This window comes from Jaculus jaculus, chromosome 11, assembly GCF_020740685.1.
Source record: "Jaculus jaculus isolate mJacJac1 chromosome 11, mJacJac1.mat.Y.cur, whole genome shotgun sequence".
Taxonomy (NCBI): domain Eukaryota; kingdom Metazoa; phylum Chordata; class Mammalia; order Rodentia; family Dipodidae; genus Jaculus; species Jaculus jaculus.
In genome coordinates this window covers 3,870,325-3,889,718 of record NC_059112.1, presented here as the reverse complement: position 1 = coordinate 3,889,718, position 19,394 = coordinate 3,870,325, and the positions used below count along the sequence as shown (strand labels likewise).

Genomic DNA, 19,394 nt, shown 5'->3' with positions numbered 1-19,394 from the left:
TGCCCCAAGAAGTATCGCTACAGAAGCTGGAAGGTTGAGAAATGATGAGACAGGGAACGAGAGGACAATAGTCACTGAGACCAAGTTGATCATTATAATAAAATCCCTATTCATTAGATTTTTTACCAATTCAGATTTTGTAGTAATAAGAACAATGGTCAAGCTGAAATCTACCTTTAAACTACTTATAAAGAATTTCCAAAGCAAATCAATAAGTTGAGGCTACTGCCCCCAAAGTGTTATTTATTTAGCAAACACTTGATTTCAGTGTTATGACTTTCATACAAATGGTTTATTAATGAGAAAACAATCAGATCTGATCGTCTGCACAGCCTGTTGGAAGTGTCTGACAAGGACTTACATGCAGGTCTGACTTGTGTGGGGGAAGCCATCATTGCTTCAGGAATGCATAATTCAGATTCCTTCACTTATTCAGGAAGAACTTTCACCCACTTAGTTCAAAGAACTGTTTTTTTTTTTTTAAATGAAGTACAAACTTACACTGATCCATCATTTTTCCTTAGGATTACTTGGGGGCATTCACATTTATGCCTGCTACCCCTTGTGTGGAGTGCCCACCAGCACTCTCTTTTGGAATGCAAAGCAAAAACTGTGGCCTTCAAAGGGCTTACTTTATTTTTGTTTATTAAGCTATTTTTTCAGATGTTGCTTTCTTTCGAACAATGCCTTGTCCTCACATTTCTGGAGTGAAGCGCCCTCCCAGGTGAGGGATCGCAGAGATCTAGGCCGTGCTTACCTAATGAAATGCAGTGGGGTGGAAAATACTGTCTTCCAAGCTCAAAAACACTAAGATTTTCCTGACCTAGTAGTGAAAGGAGGTTACACGAGAGCTTTGGTATGTAGACGTTAACTTATTGGAGGGGATTTTTGTCTTTTGTATCAGCATGTGTTGAGTTTCTGTCTGAAGGAACTCAAGCCTGTAGTCTTCAGAATGATTTCGAAGCCATCATGAAGCTGTTTGAACTTTGTTGTTTCTTTTCAACCCTTGTCCTCTGGCTGTGAGAACTCGCCTGAGTCAGGTCATCAAGGATTAATAATGAATGCATTACTCAGCACCCTAAAGGGGTTGGGTCAAACACCTTGGCTTTGAGAAGTTACTCTTCTGCTTAGTCAGCCTGGAAAGTTCAAGTCTAACTGTAGAATGAAAGCTCAGTGTTCTGTTCTCCTTGAGCATGGCCCATTGCTCCCCACAGCTGCCTAAAATAAGTGGTTGACTCACTTGTGGGTTTGGCCTGTAGCTGCCAGTGATGGTAAGGTCGGTTCCCATGTCACATGACTGCAGGCGTTCTCCCTGCCTTGAAAGGGGGCTTAAGGCATGTTAAGGAGAAAAGAGGTTGTGACCGACAAGCGAGAACGCAGAGCGGTGAAGGTTGTCTGTGACGTCACTGCTGTGAGTGGAGCAGGGAGACTCTGGATCAGGTGTCCATAAGGAGAATTATCCGTGATTAAGGCATGCCAAAGAGGAGAGGACAGGTGGCTCTTCTGGTTGACCAAAGAGTGGTGTTCTGGGAGCACTACTGAGGTGCGGGGAGAGGGAGCTCAGGCTCTGACCGAGGGCCAGGGCCGACTCTGCTGCTCAGGGAGGACCGGCGCTTGCAGGCGGTCAGCGAGAGGAAAAGCAGCTGTGGCGAAGCTTGTGTGTAGCAGGCAGTGAGGCAAGTGACCCAGACTGGGAGAACTCGATGTTTATCCCTATTATTTTAGATTGTCTACAAAGTGTAACTTCTCTTGAAGTAAAACAAGACACTAAGACAGGTATTTGGGATTTCACACACCTTCTGCTTAGCCCTATGTGCACTCCAGCTTGGACTCTGGAAAACTTCTGGAGAATCCCAGTGTCGTTGGTACCATCATCACCATCGTCATCACCATCCATGATGTTTATGAATGCATAACCAAATTCTGTGTGGTTGAAGTCTCTAATTCCATTCACTTGTGTTTTTCTAGGTAGCCCAGCCATGACCCATCGGAATCTGACATCCTCCAGTCTGAATGACATTTCTGATAAACCAGAGAAGGACCAGGTAAGCAGAGGCCTTGCCTCTTTCAAATGGGAGACTGAACATCTATCTACTTGCTGCTGGGAGGGATATGTCCTCTCCCAATGGACGGGGCTTTGGGCTTATTCTGATGGAAGCAAAGAAGGTGTGTGTGCAGGACTCTACAGTCAGGAGAGAAGAATTGGAGTGTTGACTGTAGCTGTTGTGATGCATTAACTTGGGAGGTTTTAGCCTTGGAGTTACAGTGGGCTCAGCTTTACCAGACTGATGCCTCTGCCATAGGTTTGTTGTAAGAATTAAATGAGAGAGCTTATGAAGTGTTTTGATAAACAATAAAGGCACCAAGAGTGCTGGAAACTGTTCATTTTGGGAGTTCTATCAGGTGAAGGCATGAGTTGTCTCACTAGCTGTCTGTCTGTCTGTTTGCCTATGAAGACATAGAAGGGTAATACATAATGAAACACATAGAATATATAAGAAGGGTAATTCATTATAAAACATAGAAGGCCTAGTTGCAATGAAGCCCAATGGGTTTTTTTTTTCTTGTGTTTTTGAGGTAGGGTCTCACTGTAGCCCAGGCTGACCTGGAATTCATTATGTAGTCTCAGGGTGGCCTCACACTCAAGGCGATCCTCCTGCCTCTGCCTTCTGAGTGCTGGGGTTAAAGGTGTGTGCCACCACACCCAGCTCCCAATGATGTTTTGAACTTGGCTTTTTGTTTTGGAAGAGAATATCATATAAACTGGGTTAATGTGTATTTGGGAAGAGATTTTATTTCTAGAACATAGTATGTTGACATTTACACAAGAATGCTTCCTGGTAAAAACACTACCAAAGCTTCAAAGGAATGGAAGAGGCATATTTTAAGAATGACAGAAGTCCTGTCCTCTCTTCCCTCCATCCTGAATTGTAGGGGAAATAGCAAGGGCCATGAAGAAGGAAATCGTGTCTGGGTCTTTGTCTCAAATCTGACTAGGAGTACAGTCATCTCTTTCCTTTGTGCAGTGGAAGCAATAATACTTTACTTTCCCCGTCACAAACTCGAGCACCAGATTCTTACTCATATAACTTACATCTTTGATAAAACAAGATTGTGATTCTGGTTGGTTTCATGCTTGACATGCTAATTGTGTATCATTTGGTTAATCCTAAAAAGTACAGAAAAAGTGAAATTCTACTCACTCTTTTAAAAATATTATTTATTTATTTATTTGAGAGAGAAAGAGAGGCAGATAGAAAGAGAATGGGTGCACAGGGCCTCTAGCCACTACAAACAAACTCCAGATGCATGCACCACCTTGTGCATCTGGCTTATGTGGGTACCGGGGACTCAAACCTGGGTCGTTAGGCTTCTCAGACAAGTGCCTTAACCACTAAGCTACCTTTGCAGCCTGTTCTTCTCACTCTTGTGAAATGAGATGTGCTTGGAATCTGTCTACTTCCCCTCCAACAGCACTATCTTAATAGTTAGTCATTCTCTCAGATCTAGGTGCTGAAAGAACCTTTGGAACTGGTCCCCTTCTCCCCATTTTGTCTCAGTTCACTCTTATTTTTGCATCTTGTTTCTCATTTTCCTATTGTGGATTTGACACTTACAATGGCTCTATGTCAAGTTGAGTTTGGAATCCCCCACATGACTCTGGAAGTCCCTGCTATCCTACCTAATCTCCATTCATTCGTGTTCTCCAAAGGAGGACATTTTGTTTTCATCAGGACTGACACCTCAGCTTCACCTCCAGATTCACTCTTGAGTCTTTGCGTTGCTCCTACTTCAGATGCTGGGGTGCGGGGCTCTCGTGACATGACCAGGGAGCACAGCATTTGCACGTGGAGGTGGCGGCAGCTGCACTCTTGTAGTGGAGCAGGGAGGACACACATCACCAGAATGTCCTTCAAAGCTTTTATGCTTTCATTATTATTTTTTAAATTTTTTTGGTTTATTTTTATTTATTTATTTGAGAACTACAGACAGAGAGAGAAAGAGGGGGAGAGAGAGAGAGAGAATGGGTACGCCAGGGCCTCCAGCCTCTGCAAACGAACTCCAGACGCGTGCGCCCCCTTGTGCATCTGGCTTACGTGGGTCCTGGGGAATCGAGCCTTGAACTGGGGTTCTTAGGCTTTACAGGCAAGTGCTTAACCACTACACCATCTCTCTAGCCCGCTTTTATGCTTTTTTTAAAAACTCCACTCAGCATTTGCCAGGCAGTGGTGATTGTCCATGCATGAGTCATGGCTCCTGAAGTTGGATAAGGTGGCAAAAATTAGGGTTTTCCATAGCTGGTTGACAGACCTAAATAATCGTGTGTGTGTGTGTGTGTGTGTGTGTGTGTGTACACGCATGCAAGTGTGTTTATGTGAGTGCAGGCATGCACATGCCATGAAGCATGGCTGGAGGTCAGAAGACACCCTGGGGTGTTGATCCTCACCTTCCTCCTCATTGGAGGTTCCTAGATGTGTCCTACTCTGCCTGACTTCTGGGGACCTGAATTCAAGTCCTCATGCTTACACAGTAAGTGCCCTTGAGTTCTCTCCCAGCCATAGGGTTAACAGACTTTTGAAAAAAGTCTTATTGGAGACACTCCTTCTTTAGCCAGGAGTTTGTCAAAAGGCAGTTGGCAAATGCTGGCTGAGAGAAATTTCTTACTTCCTTGAGTCTTCAGATGTGGGCATATGTAGAAAGAGTTCCATGACTTACAATGGAAGTCATGTAAGAGTTTGCTTCAAGAGTAAGGAGGGAGGTATATACTGGAGCATTATGATTTTTGGTTGTTGAGCTTTTTTGTTTTTAACAAAACTTGTGTGGTTGGGGTCTTTGAACCCAGAATCTTCATTTCCTACCAGTAGCAAAAGTCATCAAGTTTAATGTTAAAATGAACATAGAAGATTCAAGTTAAGAATTCTTTTGATTTTTGTCAAAGCCAACAAATGGCAGTGGATGAACATATCGCTGTAAGATCAAGTGAGTCTAGATTATAGCCATCAGAGTCACCAGTCAGTCCAAGGGGCTTCCTCCCACAAGATGGAGGAGCTTAGAGTCTATCTATGAACTCTTACACCATCAAAAGGAGAGGAGAAATTCAAACTAAGGTTTGCATGTAACTTCAAATATGAAAGTTCCCAGATCCTTTCAGGACACAGCAACAACTGGACTTGTAAACAGATGATGCTGTGATAATCCTTGTTTTTTTTTTTTTTTTAATCCTGTTTTAACACCATAAACCTGGACTTTTATTTTTTAACCTATTTTTCCTCTCTTTTGGTAGGGGAATAAAGGTTGCCAGGCTCCAATTTGTTTTGAAAAAAAAAAAAAAAAAAGCTTTTATAATTAATTAGCCAATGTTCTGGAAGTGAGCTTGGCAGTCAAGGCAGGTTTGTCCTGTGTGCCTGTCCAAGTTGGCCCCAAACTTCCATCCAAATGCATCTGAAGTTTCTGAATGACTGATTAGTCTGCCTGGATACAATTTGAACCATTGTGACGGTGCCCCATAACTTCCCGGAGCTATATAACTTCTCAGTATATAAGAGATGGGTTTAATGTTCAGACTTATGAAGAGGAACAGAATGGCTCTTTCTGACAGCTACATAGTGGCAAAATTGAGGGCACATTCTTTTTTTTTTTTTTTTTTTGAGGGCACATTCTTTATGAGATTCTGTTTGGGGAAAAGAGAAAGAAACAAATCTGTAGACTGCACTTTTTCTTCCTTGCTCTGCCAAGCCTATGTACTTAAGGCTCCGGTAGCAAGCTGCTTGATTGAGAAACAGCTGAAAATAGTTAACACCCACTGGCAAAAGAGCCTAGCCAAAATGGAGGTGATTCAGTGCACCAGCAATATTCCAACTTGGATATTATATTTATTAATCAGAAAAACACCTGTGAGGAGTAGATTAACAAATACATGTGGAGCTCATCTAGTTGTAAATCTATATTAGCCATCTTTTATTTCATTGCTAAGGAATGTCCTCTTACAGTACCAGTTATTTTTCATAATTATCTTTGATTTGTTTCTCTGACTCCCTCTGTTCCTTTTCTGTTCTTTGAAAAGTTTACATATATGTGAGACAGTGCTTATCAAGTGCAATGTCTTTAATTTCAGTTTTTATGTGAGTATACAATCAGGTGAGAGGATAAGAGAGGTGTCCCCCCCCCTAGCACCGGGATTGAACCCTATGACCTCATATATGCTGTCAGGTCAAGAACTGAGCTGTAACCCCAACCCTGTGAAAGGTCTTCTTATCATTTTAGCTTTAACTCTTATAGAAGTCTTGAGCTTAGAAGTACAGGAAGTTTTTCAGTTATCATGTAAAATTATCTCATGTCCACAGGTTCAACTGTAGGTAAAGTCATAGCCTATAACTAGCAATGTACGCAGCCAAGCTAGAAGTAACTTCCTGGTTCTCAGGAAGTCAGGTATGTCTCACATCACCTTTCAGCTGCCTGCCCCATTATCATTTCCATAACACTCATTGATTACAGACTCATTTGAGAATCTAGCAGACTTTTCTGGTGGAATTTAGAACTAAGATTTTTTAATCTATCCTAAATTTTAACACCATGTACCATATATTACCTCTAAATATATTTGGATATCTATTTATTTTGTGTTTTGTGGTGTGCATATGGTGTATGCATGTGTGTGCAGGTGTACATGTATGTAAAAGCCAGAGGAGGGTGTCAGGCATGCTCTTCTGCCTTACTTCTGTGAGATAGTCTCTCACTGAACCTGGAGCTTGCTGTTTGTAGCTCATCATTTTTCAACTACACTGGCTGACCAGCCAGGCCCAGCGCTCCTTCTGTCTCTTGTCTCCTGTGCTGGGATTACAGATGTGTCAGCAATAAGAGGACGGAACCATTAAATTTTGTATAAATCTGAAATTGCTAAGCCATGGCTACTGTGGAGTGAAATTCGGGAGGAACCATTGTGACTGGACGACTCCTGACACGTCTCCTGCACACTCACGATAGGAGAGCAGCGCTGGCGTCGGTGCTCTGGTTTCACCCTGAGGCTCGTACAGACTCCCGCGTGCACTGACGGGTCTTCCACATTCACCACGTGGGACAGTGCCCCAACACTTCATTTTCTTTGTCGTGGTTGGGCCCCAACCCCCTTAATTCCCAGTGAGTATGGGTGGGTTTACTTTGTCTCTCAGGGGAGGGTTGGTGGCTAAGAAAGCCTCATGTTTTCCATTCATAATACTTTACTTTAGCATGTCCTCTGGGACCAGTGGGTCACCTCTGTATCAAGAGAGCGCCAAACAAGACCACATCTGTGAAAGCTTGTTTGACTCCTTAGACGTTCTTAATCACACAGTTTTGGTAGCAACCATGAGCCTCCACAAAGCTCCCCTGGCTACAGCTCTCCTTCAGTGGTGTGCTTTTGAGGGGACCTATGTAGCCATGGGACAGCGTCAGAGCCCTTGTACTTGGGATCAACGTGTGGACAGCCAACAATGCTGATACTTTCATTTTTCTTTTCTTTTCTTCTTTCTTCCTTTTTACTGGAAATTTGACTTGTTGTAGCTTTCTTTCCATTCTCTGTGCTCTTGCCCATGTTCTGAATCCTCAATACCTGGAGTTTGCTAGTGTTTAAGGACAGATGTTAATTTTGATTCCCTTAGAAAACTCAGAAGTAACAGTGAAGCTACAATATATTTGATCTTATCCATCACTCCATACTGTTTGCAGCTGTGATTTGAAAGGAATTCGCTCCTTCAGAAATTGTATTTTGTGCTCCTGTAGGTAGGTTCTCATGGTGTGTGATGTAGATGTGTCCTGAACAGATAATTTGACTTAGTGATAAGCACCACTTTGACAATACCATAGAGTAATGTGGACAGGCGTAGAGATCTTGATAGGCAGGAGAATTAACCATCGCAAGTGTGGGGGTGGGGGAAGAGTTTTCTAGACTGAGCAAAAAAAGCAAGCGCAGAGGCCTCGAGGCAGAAATGAGCGTGATTCATTCAAGGACAGGAAGCTGGAAGCCCATGGTGGTTGAGGCAGAGGCGGCTGGTGCACGTCGCTGAGTGAGGCCCGAGGCTCGCACGGGGGACCTGTGCATTTTCGTTGTTCCGCGCAGGGAGACTCTGCTTTCGGCTTCTCACCTGCACAGTTGCTGTTCTCACTCACATTTTAAGACGGCCACTGGGAGTCTGCGGTAGGGAAGGGATCTGACAGTGCTCTGGGTCTCCGTGTTAAGCACATCGCCAGCACCTCCTCCTGTGTTAAGGCAGAGAGTCATAACTCATCAGAGCCGGTTTCTCGACAAACTAGCCACAGATATGAGGAACTTATGAGTACCAACAAAGGAAGCTTCTTTTGTGCCACAAAAGTACTGTAAAAAAATTTCAGAGTTTCCTATTTAAAATGTTTTCCATGTATTGCTATTATGCTAAACAGTTACTTCATATTAGTTAACATATTCCAATATTGTAGTGCCCCGTAAGCGGGCATAGACATACCATGAGAGAGTGGTGAGGCTGCATTTTTTATTAGTTATGTACTCAGCGTGTATCTAACCATGTTGGTACCATCGTTAGCCTCCTCCCCACTCTGCAGGGACCCTCCTCATTAGGGACTGTGGGTCCTGCATTGTGGGGTGGCCATCAGTCATGGGGAAGAGGCAACGTCTCTCTGCATAATGTCCCAGTGTGTGACTCTAACCATCTCTCCGCCCCATCTTCCGTGAATTTCCCTGAGCTATGTTGGGTCCGTCTTAGGTCTGCGTCAGTGGCGAGGTCGTGGGAGCTCTGAGCGTGCCGTCTCTGGCTTGGCGGGGGTTGAGTGGCGACTGCACTTTGAGCAGCTCTGTCCGTGCCACTCTTCTCAGCAGACTGCGGCTGTCATCCGTTGTGCCACCCAGGCAGCGCTACGTGACTCATCAAGCTTCCACTAGAGGCCTGTCTGAGGAGTAAACGAACAGCAGAATCCTTGCGGTTCAGAAAGGAGCATTGGAGGGCTGGCGAGATGGCTCAGCAGTTAAAGGCACTTGCTTGCACAGCCGATCAGCCCAGGTTCAATTCCCTAGCACCCAGATACTGTCCAATGCAAAGTGGTGCATGCATCTGTGATCCCAATGTGCCTGTGATGGTGGTTGGCAGAGCCAGGAGAATCCAGAGCTTGGTGGGGCCGGCTAGTCTGGAGTGTGTGTGTGTGTGTGTGTGTGTGTGTGTGTGTGTGTGTGTGTGTAGTTTGACAGTTTATTTGCAGACACCTGTCTCAAAGAAGGTAGAGCAAGACACCTTGACATTGTCCTCTGACCTCCACCTGCATGCTGCACCATGGATACTCATACCCACATCCATACACACACATGCACACAAAAACAAATAAACAAATAAACAATATTAAAACAAAGAAAGGAGCACTGGGGACATGTATGAACAGAACATGTGGTGTCCTCTGCCACACTCTTATTTTAAAATAGTTTTATTTTGATTTATTTATGAGAGAGAGAGAGAGAGAGAGAGAGAGAGAGAGGGAGAGACAGAGAGACAGAGAGAATGGTGCACCAGGACCTCCAGCCACTGCAAACTCCAGATGCATTGGACACCTTGTGCATCTGGCTCATGTGGGTCTTAGGCAATCAAACCTGGGTCATCTGGTTTGTAGGAAAGCTCCTTGACTGCTGGGCCATCTCTCTATCCCTCTGCCACATTCTGGACATAAATTCTCAGGAGCACTGTGTGTCTGTAGTCTGCATTTAGCAAAAGGGTTTGCAGTTGTTTCATACCTTAAGCAATAACATGGCATGTCGTGCATTTGATATCACTTTTTCTCTTGGCTTTTTCAGCATGCAGCCTTTTGCCTGTGAGTCAACACCAGAAATGTGCTCATCATAAGTTGTAAAGCATGGTAGCCTGCCTTCAGCAGTAATCTTGAGGAACACTATCATGCCGCAAGTTAGCCTATAGATAAGACCTCATTACACAGCCCCCTTTTCCCCACTTGCAATGGCAAACTGTTACAAAAGCACGTATAGCAGTAATTCATATGTATGGTTAGAACAGCCTATCTAAAAGCATGGCTATAAAACTTTATAATAACTATATACATGCAATCACTTTTTTCTTGCTATAGTAACACTGAAATATGTTCTTTTTTCTTTTTTAACATTTTTGTTCATTTCTATTTATTTATTTGAGTGTGACAGAGAGAGAAAGAAAGAGAGAGAGAGACTGAGAATGGGTACGCCAGGGCTTCTAGCCACTGCTAGGCAACTCCAGACGCGTGCACCCCCTTGTGCATCTGGCTAACGTGGGTTCTGGGGAATCGAGCCTCAAACCCGGGTCCTTAAGCTTCACAGGCAAGCGCTTAACCGCTAAGCCATCTCTCCAGGCCTCTTTTTTTATTTTTTATAATTAACAACTCTCATGACTGTAAACAATATCCCATGGTAATTCCCTTCCTCCCCCCACTTTCCCCTTTGAAACTCCACTCTCCATCATATCCCCTCCCCCTCTCAATCAGTCTCTCTCTATTTTGATGTCATGATCTTTTCCTCCTATTATGATGATCTTGAGTAGGTAGTGTCAGGCACTGTGAGGTCATGGATATCCAGGCCATTTTGTGTCTGGAGGAACATGTTGTAAGGAGTCCTACCCTTCCTTTTGGCTCTTAAATGCATTCTTCCACCTCCTCTGCAATGGACCCTGAGCCTTGGAAGGTGTGATAGAGACATTTCAGTGCTGAGCACTCCTCTGTCACTTCTTCTCAGCACCACGGTGCCTTCTGAGTCATCCCAAGGTCACTGCCATTTGAAAGAGAAAGTTCTCTAACAAAAAAGTGAAAGTAGAATTAATATATGGGTATGAACATTAAGAGAAGTGCTTACTGGGCAGTTTGATAAGCATAGTATATACATTTAGTCAGATAGCAACAGATGTTACACCCCTAGGGCTCATGGCTACCACTGTTGTAGGTTTTAAGTATCAGGGATGTATTCCCTCCCATGGAGCAGGCCTCCAGTCAAATTAGAGGGCAGTTGGTTTCCCCCATGACAGACATGCCACTATTGCACCTGTGGGCTCATTTGGCCTGGCTGGCCAAATATAAGGCTTGCAGTGTCCACTGTGGAGTATCTTCAGGGGTGATTTCTTTCTGTCCCATTGAACTGCATGCAGCATGGCTTTTTCCAGCTTTCTGTCAGCTGGTCTACATGAAGGAGGTTATCAGCTCAGTTACAGCAGGATTTTTCAGTGGCCTTGCAGCCCAAATATGTGGAGTCTTCAGCAACAGGGTCTTAACATCTATTCCTGGTGGGAAACCAAGGGCCTTGGCAATGGCCTGTAATGTTTTTGGGGCATCAGGGACCTCTATGGCCAACAACTCACTGGTATCCCATCCCTGGCATGAAAATTTTCTAGTAACAATCTATGCTCCTGAGTGTTCCATTGTCCAAAAAAAAAGTAGGTTTCCATATTTATATCCTCTTAGATTTTGATTAGACCTCCCTCCACCATTCATTCCTTTACTCAATCTCTTCCCCTGACCTCACTTAGGCCTTTTCACCCCCAATTAATCTGTTATTCTACTTACATATATATAATATTTTCAAAGCCTTGGGTTTTCATTTGAAAGCACTTGAAGTTGCTCTAAAATATTAGCAAAGCAGGCTGGAATAAAACAAAAAGTGACCGTTCTTTCCCTCTAAACAACCACAACTATCATTTGGATCCAGTCTTTGGGATCTCTCTGATGCATGAGTGCATCTGTGCCAACACATGGGGGGTAGAAAGGAGGTTATATTGTTCCAGCACCTTCTCTTCCTGACCATCAGTATTAGGGGACCCACTGTTTTCTTTCTGGCAATTGTGAAGTACACATAAATCAAAATTATTAAAATGGTCAATTAATGCTGAGTTATTTGTCATGTCTTTGTCGTTATTACTATGCCTGCAAGGCATATCCTCATTATAATTTTTTGCATTCATTTATGAGTATTTCTAGAGGAGAAATTTTTCTACGTGCAGATACAGGGTTACCATTTATTGCCAATCCAATTAATTTTACCAAATATATGCTAATTGTTTCCCCGATTTCCAAAACACTTCAGTGAGCCTCCTCCATTGCTAAGGTACTGTTTGCCAGTCAGGCTTGAGTTTCTACTTTGTGACTCCACAGAAGCGTAACAACTTGGGAAAATGAAGAGTGCTTCACTGCTCCATGTCCGCCTCCTACTTCCCTGGAGGCTTTCTTTAGAAACTTAAACTGTAGAGCCTACAATTGAGTTTATTCTCCTGATCTAGCAGGGTGTCCCCTTCTGCTCATGCCCCTGTCCCAACGTAAGGGTGTGAACAGTGCGATGTTCTGCCGTGGCCACCTGCATATGTCTCTGTGCTTACACTAAAGGTATTGCTGTTCTCAGGCTTCAGAGAGCTATTTAAGCTGTCTGAGAATTTCCTTGGCAACCCCAGGCAGTTTCCTCTCAAGAGCCTTTCTTGGTGGTCAGCATTTGGAAGAAAAAGAAAAGCTGCAGGCTGAGTTGTCAGAGGGTCTCTCTGAAGAGTATTCAGCACACTGACACTTGGCTCTGCCGCATCTTCCCTTTCCTCTTGTCCTCCTGAGGCAGCTTCAAGTGAACTTCTGTCCAGACCCCAAAACTACATATGGTCGTGTGGCTTATGAGGATTTTGAAAAAGCATTGTCATCCAGGAGTGCTAATAGCTCAGCGGACGGTCCTTTACCTGGTGGGACTCTGCTGCCCCTCAGCTGGAGTCTCCACAGAGCACGCGTGTGAGGTCACGCACACAAGGGAGGGCTCCCTCATGTTCCAAGTTCACTCAGCTAAGATTGTCGATGTATGTGAGATCTCTTGAGCTCATGGTCCCTAGATTGGTCCTTTACCTGGTGGGACATTGCAGTTGGTGACATACCTGATGGAGTCTGTTTCTTCTGCAAGGAATAATGAACAGCAACTGACAGAGACTGGATATTTGCTTACGCTATTAGATTTTCTGCCTTCCCTCTTATTTTACATATAGTGGTGAACTGGGTGCCTTGGACTATTTTCCTTAAAGTTAACTATGCCTCATTTTAATGACTTGCATTCTGGAATGCAGGTCTGTGTTTCATTCAGTGTAATGAATGCTGCCTGGTTGGATTAGGGTCTCACTGGGGCCTGAAGTCTCAGGGAAACAGACAGGTGTCCAGTTGATAGTGTCTGGCCTTTGGTTTGCCTATGAGGGATACACCATGCTGTCAAGGCTGATCGCCAGAATTAGTATTTAAAAAGACCAAGAAATTCTTAAGGGTCTGATGGTCACTGATTGAATGTGTTTCGCTGCCATAGTGATTAAAAGATGTCAAGTTATATGTCAGCCACCTCAGTGGGATTGGTGGGGGGTCAGAGGGAAGAGGGTGATATAATTTTACAACGTTGCGCTCAGGTTGTCTGCTTATGTCTAGGTGGGGAACAGCAGGAGCTCAGGGAAAGACAAGACAATTGTGGGCCAGAGCTGCTAGCAAGGACTAGTGAAAGATTTGGTAAGCATCCTTCCACTTACAGAACATAGAACACAGAAGATAAGCACTGTAGCCAAGTGAAATTCTTCCTTTGATAAAGAAGTAAAGAAAAGAAACCAGAAGGTAGCGCTCTTCAGTTGAACAGCATAAGGAGTGAGGGTCACTCACGATGAAAACTACTGTGACTTTCACTGTGCTTTGAAATAATGGCCCCCAAGTCTGAAGAGACACAGTGTTTCCATGTCACTGTTGTTATTGCTTTTGTAGTTGAGTCTCATGTAAAATCAGTCAAAGCAGATGGGCTTGGTTAGGTGGTCTGCCCATGGACTACAGTGGGCAATCCAGAGATAGAACTCACTCGATTTATGAATCTTCACTCACTTTACTAAAATAGCTGAAGCTCTTGAACTCTTAGGGTGCGCAGGGCCCGTCCTCACTGTGCAGCCCTGCTGGGTCTCTGAGTTTGATGGGCACACTCCATCGTAACTTCACTTCTCCCTGGTCAGTCAAGCCTGTAACGGGTGAGCTTTCTCTCCAGGCTCATCACAGGAGTGGCACTGAAGATGAGCACGTGAAATCTCTCCTGATCCGATTAACATTTCCTGAGCCATGATAGGGAATCCCAGTCTACAGCCCATTGCCTTCTCTACGAGGTGGTTGTGGGAAAAGGAAGCTGTTTAATGCAAGTGAAAGTTTTACATATGCTTTTGTCTATCACAGACATTTTCTGTGCTTAAGTGAGCTACTGCTTTCTTTCATTGATTTTGGTTTGTAGGAACTTTGAGTGGAATGGAAGTAGTTTCATTTTAGATATCATTTCCCATCATTCATTTTTACATTGGCCAACTGTCTCTTAAGAATTTATGCTCTTACCTTTTACACTGTGCCATCAGTACAATGAAATGTGTCTGATTGTCCTTCCATGAATACTGTTATTGCCTGTGCATTTCTGTTAAACACACGTCCCTTCGTCTTTGCCGTCCCAAGGCCTGCCTTTACTTTGAGATGTATCTAGTCATGCTCTCTCCTCACATCCAGTATACTCGGACATTCCACTGTTATGAGTTGCACCTGTCTTGAATTTCTAACACTTAATTCTTTAAGTCTTGCTATTGTTTTATTTTTCCATTCTAGTGATATTAAAAGTTGTGTTTTTAAAAAATATATTTATTTATTCAAAATAGAAACTGAGAAAGGATGAGAGAGAATGGGTGCACCAGGGCCTCCTGCCACTACAAACAAACTCCAGATGCACGTGTCACTTTGTGCAGCTGGATTTGCATGGGTACTAGGGAATCAAACCCAGCTCATTAGGCTGTGCAGGCAAGTGCCTTACCCACTGAGCTATTTCTCCAGTGCAAAAGAGTATTTTATCATGTCCTTTAGCAGTGTGTTTTATTAGGCTAAACAATTGCTTAAAACATAACATTCTTGCCCATCTCCTATATTTTTATTGTTTCTCACTTAGGATAATCATGTAAATGCTACCATTTTAAATAGAGTTTGTTGTTTCATGTGCTAAAATCCATTTACACATTTCTCCCTTGTTATGAAAACTAAATGAGCTTAGTTAATTGGCTGACTAGCATAATTTAAAGAAAACTCCACTAAATTGTTTTCTTTTTTTACCTTCCCCATTTAAAACAAAGCATAATATTTCTCACAAAGTTACTAGAGAAGCCAGCTGTCAGCACATGAGGATGGCGTATTGCAGGTGACACGGTGTTACTAAGATACCCATGTCTAGCACATTTCAAGTCATGTACCACACAACATCCTACTTGTAGATATGAATATGTAGATATGAGATATTTTCTTGTGATACAGAATTATGTGACATTATGGGGAAGGCAGATTGATCATGTCTGGGAAGTATTTATTCTTGAATAGAATTGTTGTTGAATTTACCAGCTCCATACTTTTATTTGTTTATTTTTATTTATTTATTTGAGAGTGACAGATAGAGAGAAAGAGGCAGATATATATATATATAGGGAGAATGGGTGTGCCAGGGCCTCCAGCCACTGCAAATGGACTCCAGACATAAGTGTCCCATTGTGCATCTGGCTAATGTGGATCCTGGGGAATCAAGCCTTGAACTGGCGTCCTTAGGCTTCACAGGCAAGTGCTTAACTGCTAAGCCATGTCTCCAGCCCCCCATTCCATACTTTATAGTCCCATTTCAGCCATATATCTTGCATATCTTCTTGATTGTAAGGTCAATATTATGGTCACAATCTAAATGTATTATTTTTTCAAAAAAATTATTCTTATTTATTGGAGAGAGAGAGAGAGAGAGAGAGAACAGACAGACACACTAGGGCCTTCAGCTGGTGCAAACAAACTCCAGATGCATGCACATCTACCTTTATGTGGGTACTGGGTAATTGAACCTTGAAGCCTTGTCCTTTGGCTTTGTAGGCAAGCACCCTGACCACAAAGACATCTCTTTAGTCCCCCAAATATATTATTAACAATAAGCAAGAACAAGTCAAGATAAAACTCAGCTCTGTATTGGAAGAGCTTCTTCCAGGAACACCTCTCATCAGAAGTGAAATAAGATTGTTCATTGCATTACTCATTTCTCACATGAAACTTAGAGATCAAGTTTACTTAGTATCAGCTTAATTGAGAAACTGAAAAACAAAGGAATTCTAGAGATTTCAACAGGTAGCCTGGGTGGAGGTTTTAGCATGAAGCAAGACCAGGTGGATAACTGACTTCCTTGCTCAGTTGTGATCTCCAGGAAGGTAACCCCAGTCACTGCTTCTAGAAGGAAGGTCATAGAAAAATAACTGCCAATGCTTCTTAAAAAAATTGTGAAACAGGGCTGGCGAGATGGCTCAGCAGGTAAGGCACTTGCCTTCAAAGTTTAAGGACCCAGATCCAATTTCCCCAGGACTCACGTTAGCCAAATGCACAAGGTGGCACATGTGTCTGGAATCCATTTGCAGTTGCTAAAGGCTCTGGCACACCCATTTTTCTCTCTTTCTCTCTCTGCCTCTTGCTCTCTGCCTCATGAGATAAATAAATAAATAAAAGTTTAAAATAAGAGATATGAAACGCCTTTTCAAGGAGGGAGTCTCATAGGGTGACCCTCTTCATCAGAGCGTTATGAAAGCATCTATAAAGTTGAGTAATGAGGGGATTGTCCATGAAGAGATGGCATTGTTTTTCTTACCTCACATGACTCTGAACCTACAAAGGATGTCTTCTGGCCACAAGCACTTTAGAAAGATCTAGGTTCGTGCTTACACTTTGATTTTCAGTGATGATTTTAGACATCTTGTAGACCATGGCAAGGGCCAGTGTGTCTTCTTCCAGCTCTGGCTTCTTGCTCTGTGCTTCAGCTTGTCACAAGTCAGCGTGGAGAAGATGCAACAAACGACTACAATTGAAAAATCTAACTTTTAGAGTCATGTTGGAGTTTTCTGGAAGAAATAATGTGTTTGCTTGGTAGGGGAAGAGAAGTCCAAGTTTTATCATCTCTTGTGTGTTTAATCATTGCCCATTTTCCCTCTTTCATGGAGTGACCCTTACAAACAAATTATTAAAACAAAAACAAAAAATTCCTGTGTTCTTATGATAATAGAAGGTGATACCAGTAAGGTACATAAGACACTGATAGTGCTTGATAAATGTTACTTCTGGGCACAGAGTAGGCGCTTAATAAGTGTTACTTCTGGGATGGGGCTACAGTTCAGAGGTAGAACTTGCCTGGCATGTGTGTGGCCCTGAGTTCTTTTTACCTCCAGCACCAAAACATAAGAAAACAAAAAATTCAAACACCTTTTCCCGCCTCACCCTTTCCTCTGCCTCCTTAGAAGTAAATGGATAGACTAGGAGACAAAATATTCATGAGAAAATGGAACATTCATAAGTGAGGTGGCACGTTTTTATTTTGGGGAGTGGATCAAGGGAAAGTAGTAAAATAGCATAGTGGCAATCCAGTATGATTCTACATTCTCACTTGTTTCACAGGACTATACAGGCAACATTTTGTATTGATAGTATGTTTTCTTTCTTGACAGTAACAAACTAATAACCCATCTATGTTAGTACAGCAAGAGTTTATGTTTATGTTCATATAAACCAATGTGATTTTTAAGCCAGAAAACACAGAAAGCTGACCAAGCTATAAGGAATACAGACCTCTGCTGAAAGAGTTAATAGACATGTCACCCATTGTTGATGACTCACTGTTTTCTGTAACAAAATAATTACGTATTTTAAGTTTTGGTTGAATATTTTTGTGCTAGCCTTCTATTGCTATAACATATATCTGAGTTAACTTATAAAGAGAGAAAAAAAATAAACGTTTCTTCTGGGTTCCTGGTTTCTGCCCCTGACCCAACCATCTACCAACTCTGCTATTTTGGGCCTGGGCTAAGGTACTGCAGTGTGGTGAGGCAAAGATGCTGCCTCATGGTTGGGAGGTACAGAGGAAAAGAAAACAAGCTGGGGTCTTGCTATCTTCAAAGACTTGAAGCCCTCTGATATAAGGTAATAGAGGTTCTGGAATAGAGTCCTTGAACTCCAAACCCTTACTTTGTGTCTATTTTTTTTATTTTAAAACTTTTAATTTTTATTTATTTTATTTGAGAGAGAGAGAGAAAAACAGGCAAATAGAGAGAGCAAGAATGGGCATGCCAAGGCCTTCAGCTGCTGCAAATGAACTTCAGAAACATGTACCACTATATGCATCTGGCTCACGTGGGTCCTGGGGAATCGAACCTGGGTCCTTTGACTTTGCAGGCAGGGGCTAGGGGGGTTCTCCCCTCATCTCAGCATGAGGTGAGGAGAAATGCACCTGAACCTGGGGGCTCAGGAGTAGCCAGGCATCCTAGGGAGCTTGCCCTCCCCGTGTGAATGTATCTATAACCTTACTGTAGTGGGCTTGTCCTTCTGTCTCAGGTGAGCCAGAGTGAGGGTTGATTGGTATGGGCTAGGGGCTGCCTCAGGAAGAGGCTGGCCATGATGCCAAGCTCTGGCGGCTGAACTTGACCAACCACAATGTCAGGGTTAGATTTAAATTCCAAGAAAGAAGACTTTCCTTCTAGGGAGGGGCTCAGATCTAGGGAACTCCTTTAAGCAAGAGATAAGAAGTCAGCTCATCCTTTGATTTCTATCAAGCTTTTTTGTTTTTTTTTTTCTGAGCAGGACACTCAGTTGAAATGAAGGAATGATGTAGTAAGCACTTGACAAACGGAGGCCTATGTGGCCATCAGGAGGGCCCAGACAGATAGGGAGTTATAACAAAGTTTATTGACTCATAGACAATACAAATATACAAAGGATTCCTAATATTTTGGACACTTTTAGCTTATTATATGCTACTTCACAGACTAGCCAGCATTTAGATTAGGACAGAATGTGTGCATATTAGATTTTCAGATGATGCAATCGACAAGGTTAGCTGTCTTCATTTTAAGTGATAGATTCATTATGGACCATGGCATTGACAGGCTGGAAGCCACAGGACTGTAGCATCAATAAGTTAAATGACCTAAGTTTAAGATATGAAGCAATTAAAAATGTGAAAAATGTTACTTTCTCTGGACAGAGTTTATGACTTTCACAAACAGTTGCTGTGGGCAGTTGTGGAAGTCATGAGCACCGTGGCATGGCTGAGCTCTAAGCAGAGCAACTGCTGAGACCAGTACAGTCATTGGAGTAATTCACCTTCAGGTTTTAGAGATAAGAAGGCCCGAGGGGTCAGGAACTCACGGACGTTGCCTTTCAGAAACAGAATCGATATATTGTCTGTTTCTCCAGACATAAAATTGTAACAGCAGGTAGATGTTTCATGGAGACTATGTTTATTTCAAGATCAGCATGAATTATGTAGGACTTTATCACTAATTTGTTCCTGAAGTTCTTGTTAAATCTCCTTTTGTACTAAGCATGGCAGAGGG

The 19,394-nt window shown here is 42.9% G+C and overlaps 1 protein-coding gene across 1 annotated transcript in view; it reads left to right on the top strand.

Moving 5' to 3' along the window:
- Positions 1 to 19,394, top strand: part of Slc4a4 (solute carrier family 4 member 4) — a 352,960-nt gene that overhangs the window by 190,625 nt on the left and 142,941 nt on the right. Inside the window, exon 7 of the mRNA XM_045161217.1 lies at positions 1,969 to 2,045. Within this exon, the coding sequence (XP_045017152.1) occupies positions 1,969 to 2,045 (77 nt within the window). The remainder of the gene's footprint in view (positions 1 to 1,968; positions 2,046 to 19,394) is intronic.